This window comes from Parus major, chromosome 18, assembly GCF_001522545.3.
Source record: "Parus major isolate Abel chromosome 18, Parus_major1.1, whole genome shotgun sequence".
NCBI classification, from domain to species: domain Eukaryota; kingdom Metazoa; phylum Chordata; class Aves; order Passeriformes; family Paridae; genus Parus; species Parus major.
The window spans coordinates 7,726,052-7,751,687 of NC_031786.1; the positions used below are offsets into that span (position 1 = coordinate 7,726,052).

At 42.2% G+C, this 25,636-nt stretch overlaps 1 protein-coding gene across 12 annotated transcripts in view; it reads right to left on the bottom strand.

Annotated features, from left to right (window-relative positions):
- The window catches only part of TNRC6C (trinucleotide repeat containing adaptor 6C), a 95,290-nt gene extending 69,660 nt beyond the window's left edge, over nucleotides 1-25,630 (bottom strand). For all 12 annotated transcript variants that reach the window (XM_015645764.1, XM_033518601.1, XM_015645772.1 and 9 more), the window contains exons 1-3: nucleotides 24,284-25,630; nucleotides 5,329-5,428; nucleotides 4,452-4,473 (exon numbers count right to left, since the gene is read on the bottom strand). In XM_015645764.1, coding sequence (XP_015501250.1) covers nucleotides 4,452-4,473; nucleotides 5,329-5,391 — 85 coding nt within the window. In that variant the 5' untranslated portion in view covers nucleotides 5,392-5,428; nucleotides 24,284-25,630. The remainder of the gene's footprint in view (nucleotides 1-4,451; nucleotides 4,474-5,328; nucleotides 5,429-24,283) is intronic.
- Between the last annotated feature and the right edge of the window lie 6 nt (nucleotides 25,631-25,636).

The window sequence follows — 25,636 nt, forward strand, 5'->3', positions numbered from 1 at the left end:
TGACACCACAGTGGTTTACCCAGCAACCACTGGGTTAAATGTTAAACTGTTAAATGTTTCCTGTGCAGTCCCCCAAAATAAAACGTATTAATGCATAAACCTTGGCAGAATCATCTCCCAGTCTGCAGACAACCTCCCTGACTCTGCAAGCTGCATATTAAAATCATCACACTCTGAGGAGTCCCAGGGCACACAGCCCAGACAGCCTGGGGGAGGGGACAGCTCCACAACAGACCACAGATGGAAGGGAATGATGCTCAGCTCAGGAGCCACTGCACCACTGGAACAGAGGATGGGCACTGCTGGACAGGCTGCTGGATCCCAGGATCACTGCAGCCACTCCAGTTTCTGCAATCCTGCTTCATCATCCCCCAGCAGTGAGCTGAAATTCCCATTTTCCCCTTGGAAAACCCACCTCTCCCTTCCTGCTCCATGAACATGCCTACAAGGATCATGGAGGCAGATTGGCCATCTCTGCTGTACAGTAAAAGGATAAAAATATTTTCCAGCTAACATATTTACCAAAATACTTTCTATGTTAGACTAACTGTGGTATATACACTTGACTGTTTTTACTTCCCTGTTTACATATTTAGCACTTACCTTTATTGCAGATAATGCTGGAGGGTTGGATGGATACTTTGCCTTTCAATTACCAGGGTGGATGTTTGAGTAACAAACCACTTGAGCTATTTTATATCAGCTTTAGACAAATGCATTCAGCTGAGGTGGGAGTGAAGCAGGCAAGGAACTGATCACCTGTGCTGACTAAACCTGCAGGAGGATGGCTAGAAGAGAAGCAGGCAGCAAAACACACCCTGATAATATTCATGACAAGCACAGCTCCCTTAAAGCCCCTGTAGTTATTAAATAACAGCCATTCCCATACTGGTGACCCTTTACATGCAGAATAGAATTCACAATTACAGCTGAATGTTTTCATTAGAAAAGCCTTTTTACACAAAGTTTCTTGATCAAGTGCACATAAACTGGCAAGAGTTTACATATGTAAAATAAACACTAATAGCTTGTGCTCAACAGTCCTGCTCTCAAAAAAATTACCATAAAAGAACAACAACTTGAATGTGCAATAAAAACCTGCTCATTTCCCACCTCATCTAATTCTGCAGTGCTTCTCTCAAGCTGAACAGGAAGACTACTTTCATTTGTTTTCAAGTAATTGAGAAACATTTCAGGTCTTTATCAGCCCTCCAATCTTTCTTCCTTTCACACATTCCCTAGAATTGTTGCCAACAGGGTATTTATAAAAGATCCAGCCTCACAAAAATACTCAGGCAAACAATGCTGCAGGGAAAAAAAAATAGAAACTGAAGGAGCTGTTATGTAGAGAAGACTTAAAGGGTTGGATCATTGTTTAAACAGAAAAATAATTTGTTTCAGTGGATGCAAGAGCTGTGTGAGGGAGCATTTCCTAGCCCTGGACTCCAGCAGCAGCCACATACCTTTCCCCTAAGGGTGGAAATGTGTGTTTATTTTGGAAGGGGTTTGTGCTCCACATCACAAATGGAAACATTCAGCTGGGGCTGAGGCCTCAGAGCAAGACTGAACTGACAACACACCACAAACACACCCCCACAGGAAACCTCCTTCCTCTTCCCTTCTCTTTCCTGAGGCCTCACCAGCAGCGACTGAACCTGCAGCAGCCCAGATCAGCTCAGAGCTACATGTACAAAACACATGAGTTCATTACTGGCCAGGACAGCAACTCCACATCTCTGTGACAGACAAATCCATTAAAAACTTACTATTAATTAAAAAGAATTAGACCTTGATCACAGGTTTCTAGCACAGACGAAGCCAACCCAAAGGGCAAACCCTCCCTCCCTCTCAAGCCGCACCACCTGGCCCTTGTTACCCACTTGAGCACAGAGCCTTCTCCTGCACAAACACTGCTGAGAGCAAACAAGGGACTGTACAAACACCCTGCCCAGGCTGAAAAACAAACTGAAAAACCCTTCCACATCCCATCTGCACTTGTATGATTTCTTTTTCTCCACTAAGACCCAAGTGGTGCAAGCACCTCTCACTGCCATGGCAACCCAGTTGCAGAACTCGGTGACACACACATAAAATTAAGCAATTTTTTTTAAAGTTACCACAAGCAGCTCCATTAAGTCATATTTATAAAGATCTCATCTATCAAAATCTACATTTTGCAAAATGTTCAGTTTCAGTCCAGCTTTAATCTCTGATTTAATACATCCTGCCCACTGGCATGCATTACCTGCTGCAGTCCATTCACTCAGTTTTACCATGCCATCCTGTCATCACAACTAATTTAATTGCTGTGTCCCAGACAGGAAATAAATTAACTAAATTCAATGATAATCCCTGAGTTGCCTTTTAGTTCTAGTAGCATTTGTCACTCAACCTTGAAAATGTATCCAAATAACACACTTGGTGCAGCACTGCAATAAAGTTTACAGTCAGCTCTGAATATTGTAGCAAAAAAGTTCAGTCAGATTTTAACTCTCATTAATTTTGTATTAATATTTTCTGTATTTAAAGAAATTCCTGCTACCTCTCATAAGCTGATGGACACCCCTCCTAAAGATAAATGTACAGAACTGCACTATAAAGTGGAAATAAATCATTTCCACCGAGGAAGCCAAAAAGGAACAAGTAGTTGCCAGACAAAGGAAATTCAAAGATGGGTCACTTTCAGGACTGTAAATAACCCCTGGCCCTTGCCCTGAGCATGAACAGGAGGTTTGGGTTCTCTGGAGGACAGGTCACCCCTTCCAGCATGTGCTGAACCACAAAAAGCTGCATCACTGCTTCTGACAGATGAAACAATAAATGCTAAAGCTGCTTAATCTCTAACATAACTACCCTTATTCACTGCTGTCTTCTTCTTGATTCATGTCTTATAGCAATAGAAGATGTTTAAATACATGGATAGCAAACCAAAAAAACCCAACAGATGGAGAAATGTACTCCCTAAACTTGAAAGAAACAAACTCACAAACATACCTGAAAATCTGAAGTTATTAACTAGAAACTTAAACGTGGCAGTTTCAAGCAATTAAAAGCAAAGCTGTCACAACAGAGACAGAAATAGTAACATCCCACAGAGGGAAAGCAGAAGGCTCTGTGTCTCACTAGTAACAGAAATGAAGAGCCACTGCATTAACACGTGAAAATGAATGTAGTTACCCTGACAGCAAAAACATCTGCTGCTGAATTGTGGTATTAAAAAGTCATTATAATCCATTATAGAACAGTGAAACCTTTTCATACAGAAACGAGCTGATACAGAGAACAAAACAAGCAATACTGTGAAAACAGAAATATTCAGTTTAGATAGAAATTGCTCTCATGGATCTTAATTCCAATGTTTTTTATGTACTTAAGTTTTGGTGGTACTCACATACCCCTGCTCACTTCTCCTGAAAGTAAAATCCAGTGTTATAAACTACATGAGATCTCACAGTGCAGATGCTAAAGAATTTGAACTTAAAACTTCCTGACCTCTCACTTTCTTCATAGGGAAAACTTAGAAAGAAAAGGACAGTTTCAATAAATTAAGTTACAGTACCTTCAACATTCAGTTATTACTTTATTTTTCTGAATTCATGTTACTGAAGTAGTACTTTATTTCTGCTGCATAAATCATAAGAAGTGTTTGAAATGTAAGTTGTTTAGTCCACCCCTTATGTTAGGCTTGGCTCTTCTCTAATTCTCAGTCTTTAGGACTCTGGGAAGCTCCACTTGCCTGTCACCTAATTACCCAGCAAAAAATGACAGTGCATGTGAGCTGGTTCACAACTGTTCAAATCAAAGGACAGATGACACAAAAAGATCTGCAATCCATCAGTTGCAGAAGAGAGACATTACCTTGCCTCTCTTCCTCACCTTTCTGAAAGCCACAGCTTCATTAAGTTTTGTCCTAAGGAACCTGGCAGCCCACTGCCCCCAAAGGGGAAGGCATTCCTTACCTCTGCTGCTTCCTGCCCTGCTGCAAACCAGCTCCACTCACCTCCCAGCAGAAAACCCACACAGAAAGAAAAACAGGCAGTGCTGGCAGCAGGGAAAACAGTTTCTACTAAGCTCCATGAATTGAGTTTACACATTAAATTGAGTTGAATTGTGCAAGGGGAAAGGGGCAATTACTTGTCTTTGAAACAGATAAATAACTACTAACAACTAAATCGAAAACTGCATCTGTCTTGACAAAAGAGATGACACATGCTGTGTTATGGTTCACAGAAAATTAATCCATATATTCTTGTCAAAAGGCTGCTGTAGAATACCCAGCAAGATAAGCCAAAGCTTATGCTGAGAATCCCAAGAAAACTTTAGGAACATAACAATCCTAGTAAGATATACTCCCCTCATTAAATAGACACGATGAATAAAAACTACAAGCACATTTTTAAACAAGCTTATAAAACTACCAAACATTTCACAAAGAATAAACATGAATTTACCTTTGGTTTTTTGTTCAGCAGCCTGAAAGAAGAGAAGAACAAAACAAATCAACTACTTGTCAATACTGCAAATTACACCTAATAATTACAGGGCTGCAGGCCTCACTTTTTGTGGAAACTGCTTATATAAATCAAGCATTTGTTTCATCCAAGGACTAGAGAGTGTTAGTTTAACTCCATGTGATAGGAGTGTGGGAATGACAAGCTCTGACTGAAGGCAGCAGCAGATGCCAAAGAGGCAGTGTAAAGAATGACAAGAGAGGGCAGCAGCCCCATCCAGCCACCCAGCCTTCCCTCTCCTGAGGCTCAGAGGCTTCCTGGACCCCCACTGTATCTGTGAACCCTTGAGCACCCAGCAGAATTCATTTCTGTGACTGTCCACCATCCCTTTGAATCCACCCACACTATCAGCTTTCACAGAAGACCTGTTTATTTTTAAATCTGTTTGGAATGTACCCATTTTTTTAATGATGCTTGATTTTTATGCCAGAAAAGACAGCGATCAATTCTAATTTCAAATTAAAACTAACTGTGTGATCCAGAAAATGAGGGAGGAGAATGCACAGCAATGAAAATGAGCCTGGGGTCCCAGAGTGCCTGCATTTAAAAACAAAAAGAAACCCTCTGGGACTGACCCAGGTACTTGTGGCTGAGGAATTGCCATGGGAGCAGCCCCCTGGCACAGGGCATGGGGAGCAGGGCAGTGCCACAGCCCTGGCACAGCTGCTTGGCCAGGGGTTGTGTGAGCACAGCCTCTCCTCCCCAGGCTGCTGGCAATGATCACTTGGGCCAGGCTCACTCCCAGAAGCGAAGCTGCAGCATCAGTACCCACACCCACATTAAAAAGTGATCAACTATAACAGAAACGTGAACAAACCTTTTTCTGAGCACCTTCCTTCTTTTTCTTTTCTTCCTGCTTTTTCTTTTTCTTTTCTTCCATCAAATGTTCCTCTTCTTGTGTTTCTTGTTCTTTCTCCCTGATAAAAACAAAGGTTAGCAAGAGCTTTTCAGTAAGATGAAGTTTCTCCAGGAAGGTGAATAATCCATATTTGCATTGCTAACTTTCTACATTTCATGTCTAAAAAAGGCTGCTTCTAATGCTGCAATAAAAGCACTAAAAAAGAGCTGTTCCAAAATCGAAACTCATAACAAATAAAATAGCAAGCAGTGAGAATTCAGAAAGGATAGATTTGATTTGGAACCTCTTTCTACAATCACTCATAAGTACTGATTAATATTAGCATGTTCTAGGGAAAGTAAGTTTGAAACTGGAAAAAACAGGAACAAACCCAAGTAATTAATGCAAGTTCTGCTGGCTTTCAGCAGCTCTGATTCACAGTATACCTTGAAGATCATGAGCAAGTACATTACTTTGCAACTATTTTTCTCTTTTTGATCAAACACATGCTGCATTAATTTTCCATGCGCATCAATTTGGTTCTCAAGAGTTGTAAACTAAGGCCCAGATGAATTCCAATAATCATATTTTGTGTTCATCCTATAAAATCTAGCTGAAGAATTTGCATTAATGCAAAACAAGACTGTTCCAGTATCATCTTGATTAAAAATTAACCTGCATGGTTCCAAATCAAGAAAACCTATTTGAAACCTTCTTTTCTCTGCTTCCTATGTCCATCACGAAAATAAATGGTTATAGCAATGACCCTCCTCGACATCCTTTTCAATAAATACCAATGCAAATAATTCATTTATTTCTCTATAACTACTTTATCTTCCTTGACAGCTCTTCAGGTCCTGATCATTTATCAGCCTTACAGATCTGAGAAGGCCATTTCTGATGGGCTGAAGCCATTACCATCACTATTATTAGATTCAATGTCTTCCAATTACTCCTCAAGACCACTTCTAGCCTAATTTACTATTGCTTTACATTGAACTTGCCAAAGCCTGCAGCCCCTCTCCCTTTTCTTTGTTTGGATCTTTGTTGTTGTTAAAAAGGAGTTATTTAGTTACAAAACTCTATTTTATTTTTTTTTTGGTCACAGTGTGTGAGGCTGCTCTTTACCTAAAGGAGTAAACAACCACTCTTCATTTTGCACATTGTGTCTTCAAACATTCTCCCCGAAACATTTTGCCTCTTAACAAATTTTGCCTTTTCCTACATAGTTTCCCTTTGTTATAAAAAAGGAACATTGTAGCCTTTTGATATTTTGGTGCTGAAGGGCATTTTGGGATGTGGCTTTTTCACTTGCTTGAAAATACTGATGCTGGCCACTGCAGATGCTTTAATGCTTACACAGATCCTGTATGGAGCTCCAGACTAAATTAAAAGCAGATTCCCTTCCCTTGTGTCACTCCAAACTATAAACACTACAGCAAGCAATTCACAGCTCTAAACTTAGGTGTTAGTGCCTTTTAAAGCCACTTTACAGCACTCAGACTATTTACAGAAGTGAGAGATACAGCAAGACCCAGGGTCTGGCACAGCAGCCAGAGGTTGGGCACATCTGGGAGTTCTTGGTACACCACTGGAGGTCCAGACAGCTGAAATGGCATTAAGTATCTGGTTTTTTTAATACTGATCCACCTTCTGACCAAAAATTCACCACCTGCAGGACTGCTCAGCTTAGGCCAGTTCCAAGGGCCACCTTTTAAACCCTGCCCTGTAAGCTGAGGTTTGGGAAACACCTGCCCTTAGGAACTGCAGCTGGGGATTTGCACTACGTGTCAAATTGCACTTAAGACAAAGGTGCTTGAAATGTACTTTTAAATGGCTTCTTGAAGTCTACTTTTAAATGGCTTCTTCTAGGACTTTGCAAAAAGTGATGACTTAGGTTGCAAAAAGAAACTGAGTTGAAACTGTAATAGATTTGCCTTTATTCCTGTTAGCTCGCAGGAGAACAGAAGTCCCCAGGATCCCAGGAACTACAAAGAAACAACATCCAGTCCCTTCATTTGCAGTGCTCCCTACCCAAGTCACAGCAGACTCTACAAAGACCCTGTTCCAGTGAACTCCCCCAAGCTGTCAGACTATTGCCAGAGGAAGTTCAGCCTTTTTTGGTTTTTGAAAGCAGGTGAATGAACCAAGTCCGTGTAAAATGAGAAACTTTTGGCTTCCTCTTGCTAGTACTTAAGAAACCCCACGCCATTACAGCAATTCCACAAGACCACAGTTACATTTAAATCCCCTTCAATACTCAGGGCAGTATTTAAAAACAAAAACAAAAAACCACACACGAAAACAAACCACCACCACCACTTTGCTTAACATGCAGAGTTTTCTTTAAGCTATAAAAGTACATATTACTCAGCTTCCTTGTTAGGCCTCTTTTTTTTTAATATCAAGCTCTTTTCCTAAAATACCAGGTTGAAAGGGATCTCCAGGATCATCTGGTCCAATCTTTCTTGGTCCAGCCAAGCCTTTAAAGTGTCCAACCCTGGGCATCAATTTTCACCACTGCCAAGATCATTCCTTACACTGGACTCCACTATCAATTTTTGTTTCCAGGCAATGCATCATGTCAGTGGATTTTCCAAATCCAAGAAGGGCAAACATTTTGCTCCACTAAGAAAACAGTATTTAATTATCATATTAGCACAGCAATTACAACACCAGAGGTAGAAGTGCCACCCCTCACAAGAACCTGAGGTTTGGTTGTGGGCTTATTTTTTCATTTCTGAGATTAAAATAGCCTCGGATTAGCTCAGAAAATGATACTGTAATTTTTAATGGAGCTCAATTTTCAAAACTGATTTACATAATGACACTTCTGAATACATGTGCTTTAAATATGCTTAAAATAGAAATAAAGCTCCAAGCGGCCTTTCAGATGGCAACTCTCGCTGTCACTTTTAGGCAGAAATTAGTCATCTAAGAGCAAAACAAAAGGAAAACAATAAAAACATGGCTATATAAAGTTTGATTACGTTGTCAAAGGCACATGCTGCAGCTTTACTTCCTGAGCGACAATTTAATCTTTATTGCAGGAAATACGCTAAAACATTTATGAATACAAAGCTCATGTTCTAAAGCAGGAGTGTCTCAGAATATCCCTGTAGGAGTTTGCCTTGTTCTTACATATGGATCTGAATCAGGAGGGATTTTTATGAGCAAGGAGTTTTACTACAGAATGAAGTGGTGTTTTCACAGATTGCAAATCGCTTATGAAATCCAAGCCTAACCCAAGGTTATCTCTAAAGTGCAAGTGCTTGAGAGCTCTCTGGAACAGGAAAGCAAGAGGAGCTGCAGGTCACGGCCACAGCTCGAGCACTGTGGCTCTGGCCTCTCAGTCAGTGCCTGCTGCTGAACAGTTTATTAATCCCTTTTAAAAATTAACAAATCTTGGCTGATTTATTTTATAAGCTAAGTAAGAACTTGAGTTTTCTAGATGGATTGCTTCCACAGCTAAAGACACAGCTGGTATTGTGGATCAGCACTGAGAGGACATCCTGACAGGGTTTTGCAATATTCTTTTTGGGAATAGTGCTCAACAACCTTCAGGTAGAGTCCATTTGTAATATTGTCCATACAGTGTTTTAGAGTTCAGAAGTTCCTGCAGGAACTGAGGGTTAAACAGAGATCTGTCTCTCTTTTCATTCTATGTCACACTGCTCCAAACCAACAACCTCATTAATTTTGTTGTATATGCAAGATACTGAAGGTTAATTTAATAACATAGGAAAACTGCCTTTTCAGCACAGCATCCCTAATGTTTGCCTACAGATGCCTTTGTCTGGCTTAGCCACCACACTTTAATTCCAAGACACCTCTTGTACCTTAAATCCTACTTTAAGCTGGAATAAACTGCCCTGACAGTTGTGCAAGTTGCTCTTACTGACAGAAATCCTACAACTTCCACACAGCTCTGGTTTTGACTTCCCTCACCATGCAAGAGGCCATCATGCATTCCTACACAGACATTTTTCCTGACACTGGTGATGGGAAGGGGAAAAAAAAGGAAAAAAAGCAAATCTTTAAACTAGAATTGTAAGAAAGTGGCAAATAATCATCCAGATGCAGGCTGTGGAGGCTTTATGGAAGGAATTAATAGGTCCATGCATTGTTACAGGTGAGAACAGATAACAGAGGGTTTGGACAGCATAGACATGAGCTCTCAAAGACAAGTTCACCAAAATCATACAGTTTCAAACAGAAAGGAAGAAAATTAATATTTAGGACATTCTTCAAGATCTGATTGTAAGAAAGAAGTGGCTGAAATCTTGAAGGCAGAAAACAGCTTGAGGGTGGTGATGAAATGGGATCAAAAATTAACATCAAAAAAAGAGCATCAAACTCTAGAAAGGCAGGGTTTGATTCCTTCAGGACACCTGAAATACTTTCCCACATGAAGAGACAGGTGCTGCTTCTTGGGAATCACCAGGAATCTAAACAACAAAGCAGATACCCACATGCATGGCAGGAATCCTACACAAAGCAATAGCATCAGCAATCTGTTTTCACAAGTACTGGAACAGATAAACTAAAATTCTGTATTTGCCTATTGCTAATTTTGTTTCCTGCTTCATCTTTACACGGCTCAGCTCTCTGACCTTTCCAGAATAAATATGGGTGAAGGGAAGGAGCTGGTGTGACTGTTAAAGTGCCAGCTTTGTTCCCTTGATATCCAGGCTCAGTCATTAATCAAGAAGAGTCAAGCTGGTCCCTAATTACAAGCTCTCCAATCACCTCAAAAAAGAAAACAGCACGCAAAACTAGGTCAAATAAAGAAGGAAATACGAAAAAAGAAAAAAAAAACAGCACAAACACACAGGGACAAATTGAGAAAGGCCAGAAAAATATGAGCACGTGTGTGTAAAAAGCAACAACAAATCAACCTTTAAGTGCTTCATTAACATGCAAGAGGAAATATTAGTTTTGATTCGGGGTGGGAAAGGGCGAGCAGTGACAGATGACCCTGTGAGGGCTGAAGTGACAGTACTTTTCTTTCTGCTTCAGCCCTTCCTAAAGAGGTCAGCGGGGAACAGATGGCCAACAACCGCCGGCGCTGGTGCGGAGCCCGCAGATGACGACACCTCTCCCAGGGATTTCTCCCAGGGATTTCTCCCAGGGATTTCATGGGGATCTGGCAAAGCTGGTGCCAAGGGCAGCAAAGCACCCACAGCCAGGCTGCTCCTGCCCCAGCATCTCCACCTCCACCACTGCAATGCTCCATTCTGGCTTCCTCCTCAAAGGGCTGCTGGGTTAGAGCTCTGGGAAAGATGCTCAAGATGTGTTTAAAAGTCCCTTTTCCCAAAGTCTGAGATGATGTAGCTTCTCAGAAAACTCACATGAAATGGCAGGGAAGGAAAGATGGAGCTAAATACTTTGCTACCACTCCAAAGAAGAAATGGGGCCAACAAAGGCAAGAATTCCTGAGAGAAATGGGTTCTTTCCCCACTGGCTGGGCCTGCTGTCATCTACCAGAGGAACAACCAGGTCTAATCACTGCAGGTTACCTTAAAGCACGAGGAGGTGGATGGATGGCACTCTGGAAGAGCAGCACAAGGCAAACACTGCATATAACTTACAAGGGAAGAGAGAAAAACATCAGCAAGAACTAACAAGGATTTGTGGAGGACAAAGCAAACCTGATTTTTTCCCTACAGCATAGTCCCAAGTATTTTTGAAAAATATGAAAGAAAAGCAACCAAACTATGTAACTGACTTTTCAATCCACATGAAGATTTTTGTTACTAAGGATATGATTGCTTTATAATCTAAAAGTTTTAAGAACTATTATTTAATAATTTTAAGGTACATAACAAAATTACAACAAAAACCCACAAAACCCTTCCCACAAGGCAGGGACCTGATGAATTTTTGCTGCAGTGTGCCTCATGTCTAGCAGCAAAATGTTTATTAACCACTTTGGAAAAATGTGTCCACTTACTCAGTTTCCAGAATATATCAAGTCATAGAGCTGCAAAACAATTAAGGAGGGAGAGTATTCAGAACACCCTGATGAACTCAAAATGCAGAAAAAAGGCAGAGAATTAGTGAGAAAAAGTGCAGGATACCATGCTTGGCAGGGAAAATCCTGTACAAATACAGCACAGGGAACAAGTGGCAGAACACCAGTTTTGGGAAGGAAAAAAAGCAGGTGCTACAGCGGATTTCACTGCAAAGGCAAAGCAACAACGTCACAGATGGTCAGAAATTCATCAGCTGCTGTGCTGTGTCCAGTGTGGGACTATCTACAGCAAGAGAGACAGGTCAGCTGGAGAGAGCCCAAAAACAGCAAGGAAATCAAAAAAGCACAGGCCCTTGGGAAAAAACTTCGGACTTGGATTCACTTCATCTGAAGAGATGGCAACCCTATTATTCAAAAAGGTGTTAAAGACAGAGGTAGAGAAGCATGGAGTAAAATCTTTCTCCTTTCGCTGTGGTAAGTAGCATGAATTTAAATTGCAACAAAGAAGATTTGGATTAGGAGTAAAGAAAAATCCTCCACACTGAGCATTTAAAAAACCTCCAACATTAAAATGTATACCAAGTCTTTATAAATATACATTTGGAGAAGAAAAGAGGAAAAACACAAAAAGAAAAGAAGATTTATTTTTTATGAAGCAACACTGATACAAGGCCACATTGACTCCTAGACACAAAAACAATTAGACAGGGAACTGGAGGCCTCTACCCATTCACAAAGTGAAATCCTACAATCTCCTTTCCAGGGAATTAGTGGGGAAGAAGCCCCCAGCCACAGTGTGGACAAGATAAGTCCATGGAACAGTTCCATGTACAGTTGTGAGCACACAGCTTGAAACTACACCCTGGCATTTGAAAGTCTGGGTGCAAAATTTGTTCCTGTGGGGAGTCATAAATGATGTTCAATCAGAGTTTTTGTTTAACCTCAATGTATGATTTCTTTTTATTTATTCTTTAATTTGTGATGCCATGCTTTGGGGTTTCTTACTGTCCAATTATGTCCCTGTCCTGTAATTAACCCTCCTTAATAAATTATTTGCCCTGACAAGGAATTCCTTCCTCTGAAACATCAAGATATCACCCATTGCTAACAGATGTGGGCCGGGACTTTGATATCTCCAGTTTCTGGTGAAGTTATCTTGAAGTGTGTAACAGAAAATTGATCTCCTGAAGAGGGGCAGCAGCTGGATTCCTGCAGTCCAGGAAATTCCACCAAATTTGGAGTCTCTGCAGGAGCAGAGTGTAGCTGCCATTCAAAACTAACCAAGAACATCACAGCTGAGAACATGGAGTGAAAAGCACATTCAATTAAAACTGGTGAAACTAGAGGCAGATTTTAGGTTGTCCAACAGATTAAATTTATTATTAAATTAATAATCCTGTTCCTACAACCTGTAAAATAGAAATTCCAGGATCAGAAAGAGCTTCTGTGTTTCATGCTCTGTCTCAGGGCTGCATTTCCAGCAGTAGCACACAGTGTTTCTAAGATGCCACTCTGGAGTACTGGTTGAAGAGCAATAAAATCCTGGCAGGACCCCAAGGAGAGAAAAGGAGAATTCCAGCTGGTGTGTGCTGCAGGACTTGGGCTCCCACTGGAAGTTTCCACTTCATCCAGTGTTAACTTATTGTGACCCTCCTTTATGTACTTGTAAGGTAAATAACCACTCAAGCAGATTAGATTAGAACAAAAATAAAGCAGAACAGGTAGTCATTATCATTCAATTCAAGATATTTTTCAAAAGCACACTGACCTGGCCTTGTTTTAGCTTCTACTGGTTATTATCAATGACTAGAAGTGGAAGGAAATTCCAGAGAAAAAGTTTTATAAACTAAGGATGCAGATGAACTATGACTGGTAAGCCAGAAGTTTGAAGAGCTCATATTTGAGCACTGCCAAGCCCCAGTAAATGTTTGCAGGGCTTGGAGTTTCTGTTTTTTATCTAGAGACTTCCTTTTGGTTTTGTTTAACACTCCAGCTCCTCCTGGTGTGTTGGCTGAGAGGGATGGGTGCTGATGAGAGCACTGGAGTACAACTGGGAATGTTTCAGACGAGTGTTACCCCTTCATTACTAAGTAGTGCACACCAGAGTGGATCTGCAGAATAAAACTATCCCTGCAGAGGATTTCCTATTTACACCATCCTTGTTTCAGGTGGAGCCTGGCTCCAGCCTGCTCCCATGCAGCAGGAAAGCATTAACTGCACCCTTGGAACTCATCATCCAGCAGCATTTACTTAAAAGGAATCTGATAACTGCACTCCAAGACACATGACGCCAATCAAAGCACAGCAAGTGAGGACAATCACTTATCAATCATGGAAGTTCCAATCCAAATGAAGAGATTCATGCAGATAACCCCACAGGGATGCCACCACACAGGTACATCCCCTCTCCTGTGAAGGTGCTGCTCTCCACAGTGCAGGCCTATTAGTGTATGTACAACATGGGGCAGCTTAAGGAGTCAGTAGGTCAATCTGGGCATGGGCTCAAACACTACACCAAACCTCACTCATTTACGTATTTCAGGCATGAACCACACCAGAATTTGCTCCCTCAATCTGCTGACAACACCCCAGCAGTACCCCACCATGGGCACCACTCAGGCTATGCAAGGACCAACAGAAAAAACCCACACCCAAAAAAAGTTTGCATTAAATTCATCACTCAAAGCAGGCTACAAACAGCAAGAAACATGCTATGAAAAACAACTCTCCTCCCCCAGCAAACACAGACCGATGGAAAAATGAAGCTACACACTGTGAAGAGTGCAGATAACCAGATTTACTTTCCCAGCACTGCCTCCCACCCAGGCCTGATGATAGTTACCAGCAGTTGATCTGGCATCTGCTGCACAGCTCGTCCCCAATCTTCTTGGGACATAATGCAAACAGCTTTGGAATCCAGCAGCTCAGCAAGAGCACAGCATGTTTGTTTCTCCAGATACTGTTGGCTATTTTGGTGTCTGTTAATATTCCAGAAGATGAGAGCCCTGTGCCAGTCCCCCTCACTGACCAAGTGTCACCCTTTAGCAGGAGCAGAACCCACAGACAAGCTCTGCTGGTTCTATTTAGCTGAACTCCAAGAACACTTCAGAGGAGCACTGCTTCCTGGGGCAGCTGCACGGGGATACTGCAATGTAGGAGGCCAGGAAACTGGAACAGGAGCAACAGCTCCACAGGATGTTTTGTCACGCAGGCTCAGAGCTGACCACTCCCAGGGACAGAGGCTGGTGAAGCCAGTCAGTCACCCTGGAGGGACGACAGGGTCAGGAGGGACAGGCTGGGAGCACTGTGCAGTGAACCTGCAGAGCCCTCCAGCAAACACAGCTAAGCCTTTATGCTCCTCTGTTAAAAAAACTTAAAAGTTTGTGTGACCACAATGATGCCTGTAGGGATTTCCAACACACCTAATCCTCCTTTCCCCCTTCCATCACAGTTAGTACTCCATTATTTCTGAGCCCAAACACTTTGTCAGCAGCAGGTGAAAGCACAGTGAACTTATTTATTGCAAGAGCTGAAGATCAAATTGGTGCTCTCACACAGGTGGGGCTGGACAACACAACCTACAGCATCAAAAAGCAGGAAACAGAATTTACCCTGAAGACAGGTATGTTTATGGTGCTGCTCTTGTGCTTATTCTGGGAATAAGGCAGTGCTGACACCTTCAGCAAAAGACCCCCAGCTTACAGCAGGCACACAGGTCCCTTGGTGTCCCTGCTCATGAATGGTTCCAGTGCGATTAAACAGGCCCAGGAAGGTGAGCAACACCTCTCCTTGGGCAGACTTCCTGCCACAGGCACAGTGGAAAAATGCACACACACTGCTCTCATTCCTACCCACAGGCAGGGAAACTGTACCAGGCATGTCCAAGAATAACAGCAACACACACCAGCAGGCCAGTGAGGAGCAGCAGTGACCAGAAACACACGTGTCACTAAACCTGAACACTCATCTGAGATGACCTAAGGTCCCCTCCAGCCCAGGCTTTCCTGTGATATTAAAATCACTTCCTAACTGTGTGGCAGAAGCTGTAGAAGCCAATCTCTAGGAAGACAGGGGTGAGCCTCTGCTACCACAGCACTGAGATCTCCAGGTGTCACCTCGGGAGGCACAAGAGGTGGGACACGGCTGCAGCCCCGACTCCAGCAAGCTCATGGAGAGACCTGGATGGGGAAATCAAAGGACAGCAGCCTCACAGGGAAGGGGTGCCACGAGATCTACAATCAGAAAAAAGTAAAGACACTGTTCCTCATGCTGTAGAGACCAGGGTGGGAAGGATGAGGTGCTCTCTCTCCACACTTGGGAAGCTGAAGTCCCTCTGTGCTGTGTCACCTCATCATACCTGCTCCTACATGGACAGGGGTAAGGTGAATACACAGCTCCTGACAAGGCAAAACAAGATGAAAACGGGAAAAGAGATGTCAAAAGAACTCCATGTCTTAGAAACCAAAAGGGAAATAACACTTAAAGTATGATGATGGAGATGTAATTTTTGTAAGATGTTTATTCTTTTAGAAGACTTCAGAATACACAAACCCATAATCTCCTTCTTCTGCATTTTTAAATTTGCTGAGTGAGCTCATTGAACATTCAAGCTGCTGTCTTCAAGTTTTCCAAATACCATTCTATTTAAAGGCACTGTGAATAGGGAATTCAATTTATCAAATGAATGAAAAGAATTCTTAGCAGGAACCCTGGTGAGCTAATCAAGAGTCACAATAAAATGTCAGGGGTCCTGGAATTCTCGGCAGGAGGTTAACACCAAATTTGATCCCAGTCAAGGAAGACAAAACACACTATAGACTAATAAACTGTACTAAAAGTTGTGCACTGCAAATTTGTGAAAGTTTAAACACAAATGAAGAAAAACTACTCGGTTTGTGCACTTTATACACTCCTAGTATTTCACTACAAAAATCAAAACACGCTGTTCACCATAATCATGTCATTTAAATAAAGTAGTTTTTGAAGCTTTTAATACATTTTGAAGCTTTTTTGTTCCACTGCATCTTCAGCTGCAAGGCTGCTTTGAATATTAAGATGGCAACATAATTTGAGTGAGATAAGAAACAATTACTCTGTACCTATCTTTAGGCTGGAAACTGGATTCAGTTAAAGATTTATTCTATCATCCAAAATTAAGGAGACAGCATAATCCATGTTAGCACCTTTCCTTCCACAAACCTACCAGAGTTTAAAAGATTAGCTCTGCACTGCTAAAATGGTAATCCTTAAAACTTGATGAACCTAATGGAAATAAACTTCTCTGTTCCTCTCCACTTTCCATAGTAAAAGCATAAATTAGAATATCAGACCTAGCATCAGAATGGGCCATCATCCATTTTTTCAACTTAGCAAATGAATAGCAGCTCCATGGGGGAGGAGAGACAGGGTGGGGGAGAGATGAGGAAATAGCCATAAATGATCTTCCAGGACAGGAAAACTAGTTGCAGTAAATACCACTTTGGAAATCAATTTATGGTCAATTATGATCTTAGTAATAACTATTTTATGCCTTCATTTAGTGCATGAAATGCTCAGGGGAGCAAATATTCTCAGAAATATATCCAATATGTCTCCAAGTATGTTATCTGATCAGGAGATGCAGACAGAATTCCATAAAGAGCAGCTCTTGCTTGTCTGGATGCTGACTGAGGGATTGGGGATGGGGGAGGATGGAAGCACAATTGCAGTGCAGTTGGACTATCAGTGTTGCAATACCACCCAGATAAAATAGATATAATCTATCAGTCTGGGTTGTTGGCTTCAAAAGCAGTGAGTTTTGTCATCATACTGCAGTATTTCACCTAGAAATTTGTGAAGCATGTTTCATTCTCACAAATGTAAGAAAAAATTAAAGTTGAGGGTCTTTTTTTAAGCAAATCATTATGTAAACATCCATCCACTAAGCCAATCATTGCTTTATTCAATTATTACATGTAAATGTGGAAGCAGATTATAAAAACTGACATCTCTAATGCACTGTTGATGTAATGAGACTTACTTGGACCATTCTTTTCTCAAGTGAAGGAGTTGAGTTCTGTGAGATTGATGAGAAGAATAGAAATAGTAAAAAATTACACATTCACCAAGCTTCACTAGGTCCCAGATAATAAATCTTTCACCTGAAACAGTGCTATTTATACAGAGACTCTGCTCCTTAACAGCAGCAGTTCTATTACTGTGAGACCAAATTTAGCTCCACACCTGGATCAGACATATAATCATACTAGAAAATATTAAACAGCATTTAGTTTGCTACCACTAGGCTCTCCTCCTTCCTTATCAGAGAGTGCTGCATCTTCCATATTAATTTATTTTTTGAAAGATTCAAGATAAACATACTTCATTATAGTTTACATCAGCAAAGAGAAACCAAATAATTTCATAGGCAAGAAGATGTGAACAGCACACATCAGCCAACAGGTTATTTTTAACTAAAAGCAATTTCTTCTGCATCACAAAACAGGAATGAGGTACAGTACTGGGCACTTACAGCATTCCAGCCACATAGCATAAGGAGATAAGGATGATTAGATTTGCAGAGATGGAGCACCTTTTGTAAGAGAAAGAATTTCAAGCACAGCACCCATTTCAAAGCTGACAATGTGGTAAAAATTCAGAGAACACAAATGCTGGAAGCAATTCTCCCTTGTTAAGTTTGAGCACTTGGTAAGTGCAATTAAAAACACTGTGGGGAAAGGAAAGTTGAGACCTGCAGATCTACAGAAGGATAATGAGGAATCCTGCTCCTGCCTTTGGTAATACATTTGTGTAAAGAGACTTACTTGATTAGGTTATGCCAGCAGTGCTACGAAAGTTTTTAGCTTCATATTTCATGTGTAGCATCATCCTCAAGGCTACTGTGAACATACACTGAGTTCATGCAAATACATTACAAACACCACCAAGACCATCTTCTATGGTCTATTACTGACCTTGCAGGAACACAGGAAAAGTCAGCACATTATGCATCTGTACAGCTGATTTTTTTTTTTTCCTTGGCATTCTCCCTGAACTGCTCCTTTTTTCTAGAATGGTTTGTGTTAAAGCTCTGGGCTGATGCTCTTTTGTTTACCAGTAACCAGCTACTGTTTAAAAACAAGGATCTCCATTGTCAGCACCAATGAATGACATGAGCATCAGCCATGAAAACACTTTGGAATTCCGAAGAATTAAAAGACCTGAGAGCCGAAGGCTGGAGCAGGACTGAAATCAGACTGACACAACACAGATATCTGGCTGAGCTTAAAATAGACTTGGCAGAAGCCAGCCTGGACTAACAATCGATCTGTGGATGTACTGACCACCCAGAATGTATCCAAGCCAAGGCAAGAGATCCCTATGCTTCCAGAAAAACAAAAAGCTCTCCCACTTCCCATCAGGAAGCCTTGGAAATGCAGGATGAGAGAAAACTGTAAACTTTGTGCATACAGAACAGAGGAAGGGAAGAAAGGAATAGGAAGGAAAACAGCACATCGAAGAAAAATCAGGTAATGCCATTTTAAGAGACTCCTCTTGGGTAACAAAGGCAGCACCACCATCCCTTCAGAAAATCAGCATGGGAAAACAGGCAGACCCCATGAACAAGAAGCTGAGGGGAAACAAGTAGAGGAAAGAATGGATCTCCCTCTGAAAACACCCATGGGCAGCCACTAAACATAGCCCAGGGTGGTTGTTTTCCTTGCAGTAGAAGGGGGGTGGCTTTATCTTTTCCTAAATGAGCCTATATGGTAGCTGCATGATAACTATTTTGAGATATATAAACATATTTTTCTCTGGGGCTTAATTACCACAAAGGATGCCAACCGGTTTGACAAGTCAATTTTTCTCTCAAATAAAAAAAAAAAAGAAACCTGAAAAGCCTCATTGTCCACAATGCAGAGCTTAAAAACCAGCCCAAACATCCAAGGGATAAATATTAGGTATTCTCAATACAAAGCAATAAGCAGTTGTTACCATTTCTTATAATCAAGCTCCTAAAACCTAGATGTTCTGGACTGAAACCTAGGGAAATGTACATCTAGTTTGCAATTTTTTAAATGGCTGTACATTCCAAACCCCAGAAAAAGCAGGCTGCAGATAGCTGTTTATTACAAATGACTTCCACCTCCTCCACAGCCCTCAAAGGCAAACTATAAAGCTGTGTGCAAAGCCAGACAATCTGGGCACCCAGCCATAAACCATCACTGCTGCAGCACAGATAACTGTTCTCGCTCTCAGCCATCCTTGGCTGCAAACCCACGGGGAAGAGCTCCAGAAACCAGACCTCAGGACCGTAAGGGCTTCTAATATTTTATGAACTTGAATTACAACTATGTTCAAGACCTCGGTGCTGAAAAATTACAGCACTGATTCACACCCAGGGTTGAGACCAAAACTCATTCTGATTTGCCTGGTACCCTGAACCTTGAGATGCAAGAACAGCCAGTTATTTTACAGCTGCCTTCAGTGACAGAAGCCTTTTTACTGGGAGGAAGAGAGACATGCTACTCTAAAAAAAAAAAAAAAAGACAAAAGAATCAGATGCATATTTTAGAGTAGTGCTGAATTTTCCATCATCTTTGACATGACCTCAGGGAGCACAGTGACTGTTCTGTGCAAGAACAGGTTTGTTTATGATCAAATCCAGACATTTTTATCTTGGGCAGATTTTAAAACACATTAGTGACCAGGTAGGAAGGTACACAAAGTTTCAGAAAACACAGTTGTAACTGTATTTGGGAATCCACACTGAAGTTAACAATGATTAAGTAATGATAAAATAAGCCTAAGTACATCTACTTCTGGCATTTAAGACGTACATCTTAGCCAAGCTTTCCATTGACAATTTTCCTAACTAGCACAGATTCCTAAAGGGAGATCAAATAATACTTTGATTCCTCTGCTTTCATACATTAAGAATAACCATCTTTCATTTTACCAACAGCATTTGCCAGTGAAGAGACGGCACAGAGCACATAGATCATTTAGTAATGCAATTTACTGTCATTTCTAGATCATCTCCCCATTCAATAAAGTATACTTCTCTTCTAAACACTATTTGCCCTGGCTGATATCTTCATAATACAGCTGAAAACCTCAAGCCATTATCACTAGAAGGCATCAGCTGATCCTAAATTGGCTAGACTGCAGCGTCACAGGCATTTAAGAGGTTTCCTTATCATTCATCTTTAATACTGAGGGATCGACACACTCCTACCTGCAGCTTCTAGGCCAAGGGGAAACCTTCTAATGGTATTACCATTATCTTGTAATCTGAATTTTAAACAATTAAAACAATAGCACTTTTGTGTTGCAGGTCTCTACTGTAACCAAAGATGATACATTTTTCATCAGTTGTCATGTTCAAAGTCTTACATAAAGCACAGAATTTTTTTAAAAGGCAGAAATATGCACTCTGCATTGAAGCTGCTGAACCTTCAAAGAGAAGCAGCATTGTAACAAGGCACTTAAATTTAAGCCATCAAAAGAGACCATTCGGTTTACTCATGAAAGGTTTGGTCATTTTATTTTAAATCTGCAGTTCTTTCAGTCAATACGATCTGGAAATTCTTTCCAAATGAAAGCCTCTTTTTACTGAAGCAGGGGATGGCTCCACCCCTGACCTCCTCCTTCAGCTTGTTTTGGAAAGGAGCCAGATGACAGCATTTGGAAAAGCGCATGTTTATCTCGGCAAGGCCAGCTGCTAAGTTAACATATTACCCGTTCCCACATCCCCCGCTCTTGGTTAAGTCTTCATAGCTAAAACTGAAAGTAAACGCTGCCATTGGGCTTTTAATAAATGTAACGCAAAAGAGAAAAGGAATCTCCACGGCATGGAGCATCTGAACGGGCTGCAGAAGTGTAGGTCATTTTCAGTGAACAGCAGGCAGTAACTCTGTCAATAAAATTCCTGGCCTTTCTGAATGAAGTGAATGAAAAACTGAAAAATAAGCGGTTTTATTTCTAGACTAAGTTAAAGCTACGCTTTCTATAAGACTGCCACTCAGCAACAGTTTGCTTCACTACACAAGGAGATTATAAACTCTTGCTTCACAAAACCTTTCACTTTATCTTGTTTTATTGTTAGTCCATAGTTGGCAAGGTACGGAACATGGCAGCTTTGAGAACTTCAACAAAGAATCTTCAGATTAAAAGTAGTCTTATGCCCAATTATGTTTTCCTCATTTTAAGGAAATTTCATCTCTTTTTTTTTTCCAAGTCTTAAAAACCTCTTGCAAGCAAAAAGAGTACAGAATTACCTTACTTCCCTCAAACATCAGTGAAAGATCTTAACTTATCAAAAGCAGAGTATGTTATCTTATTAGAAAAGACAAATCCTGGAAAAGAAACCAGAAATTAAGGCGGAGGTGGGGTTTTCATTGACCCTGGGGAGATCCAGCAGGCTTTGTAATGGGCAAACCCATCCACTCACAGGTGATCAGAGACAGATCTTGGAGGAAGCCAAGATGTCACGGCTGAGGATGAACCTCCAAGTCCCTAAATGGCTTTTAGCCCAAGGGCAGAGCCCCAGAGCAAACTCCACTCTGCTGTGGCCAGGGGGAAATGGCACAGCCCACAAGGACATTCCCAGGCACTGGGACTGACAGCTCCCAAATAATCCATGTGCTGGAAAGCTGATGTACAGCACACACAAACCACCCGTGTGCAACAACAGCTTTTAATCTGATGGATACCCAGACTTAAACATGTCAATATGGGAATCTACACATAGAACAGGAACATTAATAGATCCTAAATATATCCTGCTGCAATCCAGAAAAGCTCTCAGTAAAAAGGTTTGTCTGTCTTATTTCTTTCGTTGCTACAAACAAAACCTTTAGACAAAAGTACAAAATATTGCCTAAAATACAGCCCCTACTAACACCCATCCCTCTCGCCCTGGAGCAAGCCCTGGCTGCAGAGCTTTCCCTACGGCAGCACCTGTTCTCCGGGGGCTGGGCTGTAATGAACATTCCTCATCTCAGGAAGCCAGGCAGATCACTTCCAGTCAGAAATGATCCGTTCCCCTTTGAAGATAAGGACAAAGACACATAGGGCATTATTACACTATTGCTGGTGCCCTTAAGCATTCGTTTTCCCTAAAAAAAGTTCAAATTAATCTGATTTACTAGAGCTTTTTTCACAGACTGAGTCCCGGCTCAGAAGCAGCCAGGTTAGGTTATCCACCAGGCGGGCTCACCCAAAAAGCACCACAGTGCTACCCAGGGCAGAGCCAGCTTCCAGAGGCTGCAGCAGTTTCCTCACTGGGCTATCACTGATGCTTTCACGTTCTGGAAAGAATTCCAGAAGCCGGAGTAGGGACGGCAGCGCATCCGAGGGCTGTTCCTCAGCACACCATTTTGAGCTCACAAATAACACACATGAGCAGCCAGCCAGGCATCCCAGGGATTCCTGAACCCGAGGAACCGCGGCTGTGGGAAACTCTGATGTGCTAAGCACAGGCTGCACCCACTGCAAATCACCTCCCATCTCCTTGGAAAACACCAGGGGAATCAGTGAGAACCTGTGTTTACCTTCTCGAAATTATTATTAAAAAAAATGTAATATACGAGAGGAAACTCCATTTAAATTCTCAGTCGTCGGGGAATCCAAAAAAAACCCAAACCCACCCACCGCAGGGAAGGAGGGCAGGATTTGGAAGACAAGCCTCGCTCTCCCAGCGCATCCAGCAGCAGTGCAGATGTTCTCCTGCTCCTCCGCTCTGGCATTGTCCTCAGGTCCACAGCACCACCGACACCCACCTGATTTAAATCTCTGCACCACCGGCCAGCCCAATAACAGCGGGATTTATTGGAATTTTAATTACCTTAACCGGCCTAATGTCCACAGCAAATTTCTGTACATAAATTAGCATAATTCGCCAGATACATACATATGCAAACGAGAGGGAAAAATATGCAACAGACACGGGTATGACGTCCCAAAGATTATTTCTAAATTTAAACTGCCTGTTAGAATAATTGAATAATCTTTTCTCGCGGATACACTCGAGTTATAGCAGAAAATAAACTAGCCACAAAGACCTGCAGTATTATTTTTAATGGGCAAAAAGGGGGGAAAACCCAATTGAGTTCAATAAATCCCATAATTGAACCTTCAACTAATTACATATTAAGAAGATTAACCTTTGACACAAACTTGTGATACAAACAAAGAAGCCTCGAACACTTAATAAACTTCCAGTGTTTCAAGATTTCTCAGGTTAACAACTGAGCCCTCCCCATTTTCCTCCCCTTCTGCGTCGCAGTTAAAGGAATAAACTCTGTTTAATGTTCTCTCTCCCCCTGGACATTCCAGGTTTAGACAAGATCTCTCTGTGAATACCCAGGAGAAAATTACTGCGGATCCCCACAATCTCATTAGGCGAGGGGAAAGAGGAAAAATAACCCAAATCTAGATATTTTAACTTTTAAGAGAAAGCAGCCATGAAGGACAAAGCTGGAGCTCATGTGCTCGCCCACAGGGCAGCACTGCTGGCCTTGCCCACAATTTTCCAGCCCTTGGATCATTTCCAAGCCGCTCTGCGATAATTTTCACACGTGTAAGTTCTAAAGCAAGAGCACACGGTCATGCCTTGCAGCAGAAGCTGCCTTCATGTCATGTCTGAGTAGCACAACATGCTCACAAATGGCACTTTCTGCTCGCTGTTCGGGGAGAAAAACAGCGATTCTGGACAGAGAAAAAATACGGAATTATTTCTATCATAAATGGAAAAAAAAAAATTCGGAGGTTGTTCCACGTTTTTTAAAAATCGTATAAAAATAAAATGGATTTTGAAATGTTTTGGGGTGTTTCTTGCTTCGCTAACTAATAAACAGTTTAAAAATAATAACAATCTCGTTTAGACTTGTGAAAAAGGAGGTATGCACCGGCTTTGCAGGTCTCTTCCCCTCTTAACTTCTACCGTGCCTGAATTAAGAGGATCTTACCCCTTCTTACCTTTTAGTCTTTTCTTTATGGGGCTCTTTGGCAGCTTTCGATTCAGTCTTGCTGTAAGGAAACGAGTGAGTATTTTGTCTACCGTGTAGGGGTCTTTCTGACGTGTTCCTTTCTTATTTTTAATTTTTTTCTTTTTTTTTTTTAATTTTTTGTAAGTGTACCCGTAATTTCACGAATATGAATACGAAAAAAATCTCACACGGCCAAAAAAATTAAGTTTTTTTTTGTTGTTGTCGTCGTCTGTTTACCCCCCTCAGGGAAAAAAAAAAAAGTCTGCCACACAGGAGATGAAAAAAAACCCAACAGATCAACAGGAAAACACTATCCAAGTAGAAAAGCAAAGAGCTTCAGTGTTATCCAGCCCAGAGGAGAAGTGCAGCAAAAGCAGGTCCAATTCCAAAACAAGCTTTTGATTTCCAGTGAAGCAAAAAAAAAACCAAAAAAAAAAAGGAAAAAACCAACAAAAAAATAACCAAGACCAAGACACCAAGACGAAATACACGTTCAAGTCCCCAGCTAAATTTTTGCACGAGTGTGTCTTAAATACAAGTTTGCTTTTATGTGTTGCAGCAAAACCCACGAAAAGCCAGGATTTGGAGTTGATCGGGATGAGTTCTCGTGTGTGTGTCTTGATGGGTTCTCAGTCCACATGGAGGAGCATCTGAGGGTTTTTCAAAAAAGTGCAAATCAAAAAAGAGAAACCGGGATCCAGAAAAGAGTTTTAAGATGGATCCCCCCTTCAAAATAAAAGGAGGAGGGGGGGAAAAAAAAAAAATAAACCACCACCGCGGCTGCACGGGGGGATGCGGAGTCTCACATGGGGCTGCGGGCAGGAGGAGGATCCCGCCGGGAGGTCCGGGGGGGGCGGAGGATCCAGCGGTGTCTCGGCGAGGGGAGGAGGGTCCGCGGCTCCGCAGGGACCCCGCGGGCGATCCGGGGCGGGAGGAGGATCCAGCAGCCGCTCCCGCAGGAAGGAGCGAGCGCGGGGAGGGGATCCGGGGAGGAGGATCCAGCAAAGTCTTTCACGGAGGGAGGAGGGAGCGGGGAAACCCGACAGTCTGTGTGCCTGGCTCGCAGCGGGATCCGCGGGCAGGCGGGGGTGGGGGGAAGATCCCGCGGCTCTCTCCGTGTCCTCCGCAGGGATCCGGCAGGGACCCGGGTGGGCGGCGGGAGGAGCTGGGACCCGGGGGTCGGCGGGGAGCGGGGCAGCCGAGGCGGCGGCGTGTCCCCGGGGAGCCGCAGCAGCGCCTCGGGCAGGGTCGGTCGGTCCGCCGGGGTGCTGAGGGGGAGGGGGGGGACGCAGCGCCGCTCGCCGTCTCTCCCGCTCGTTCTCGCCTCGTCCGCTCGCAGGGC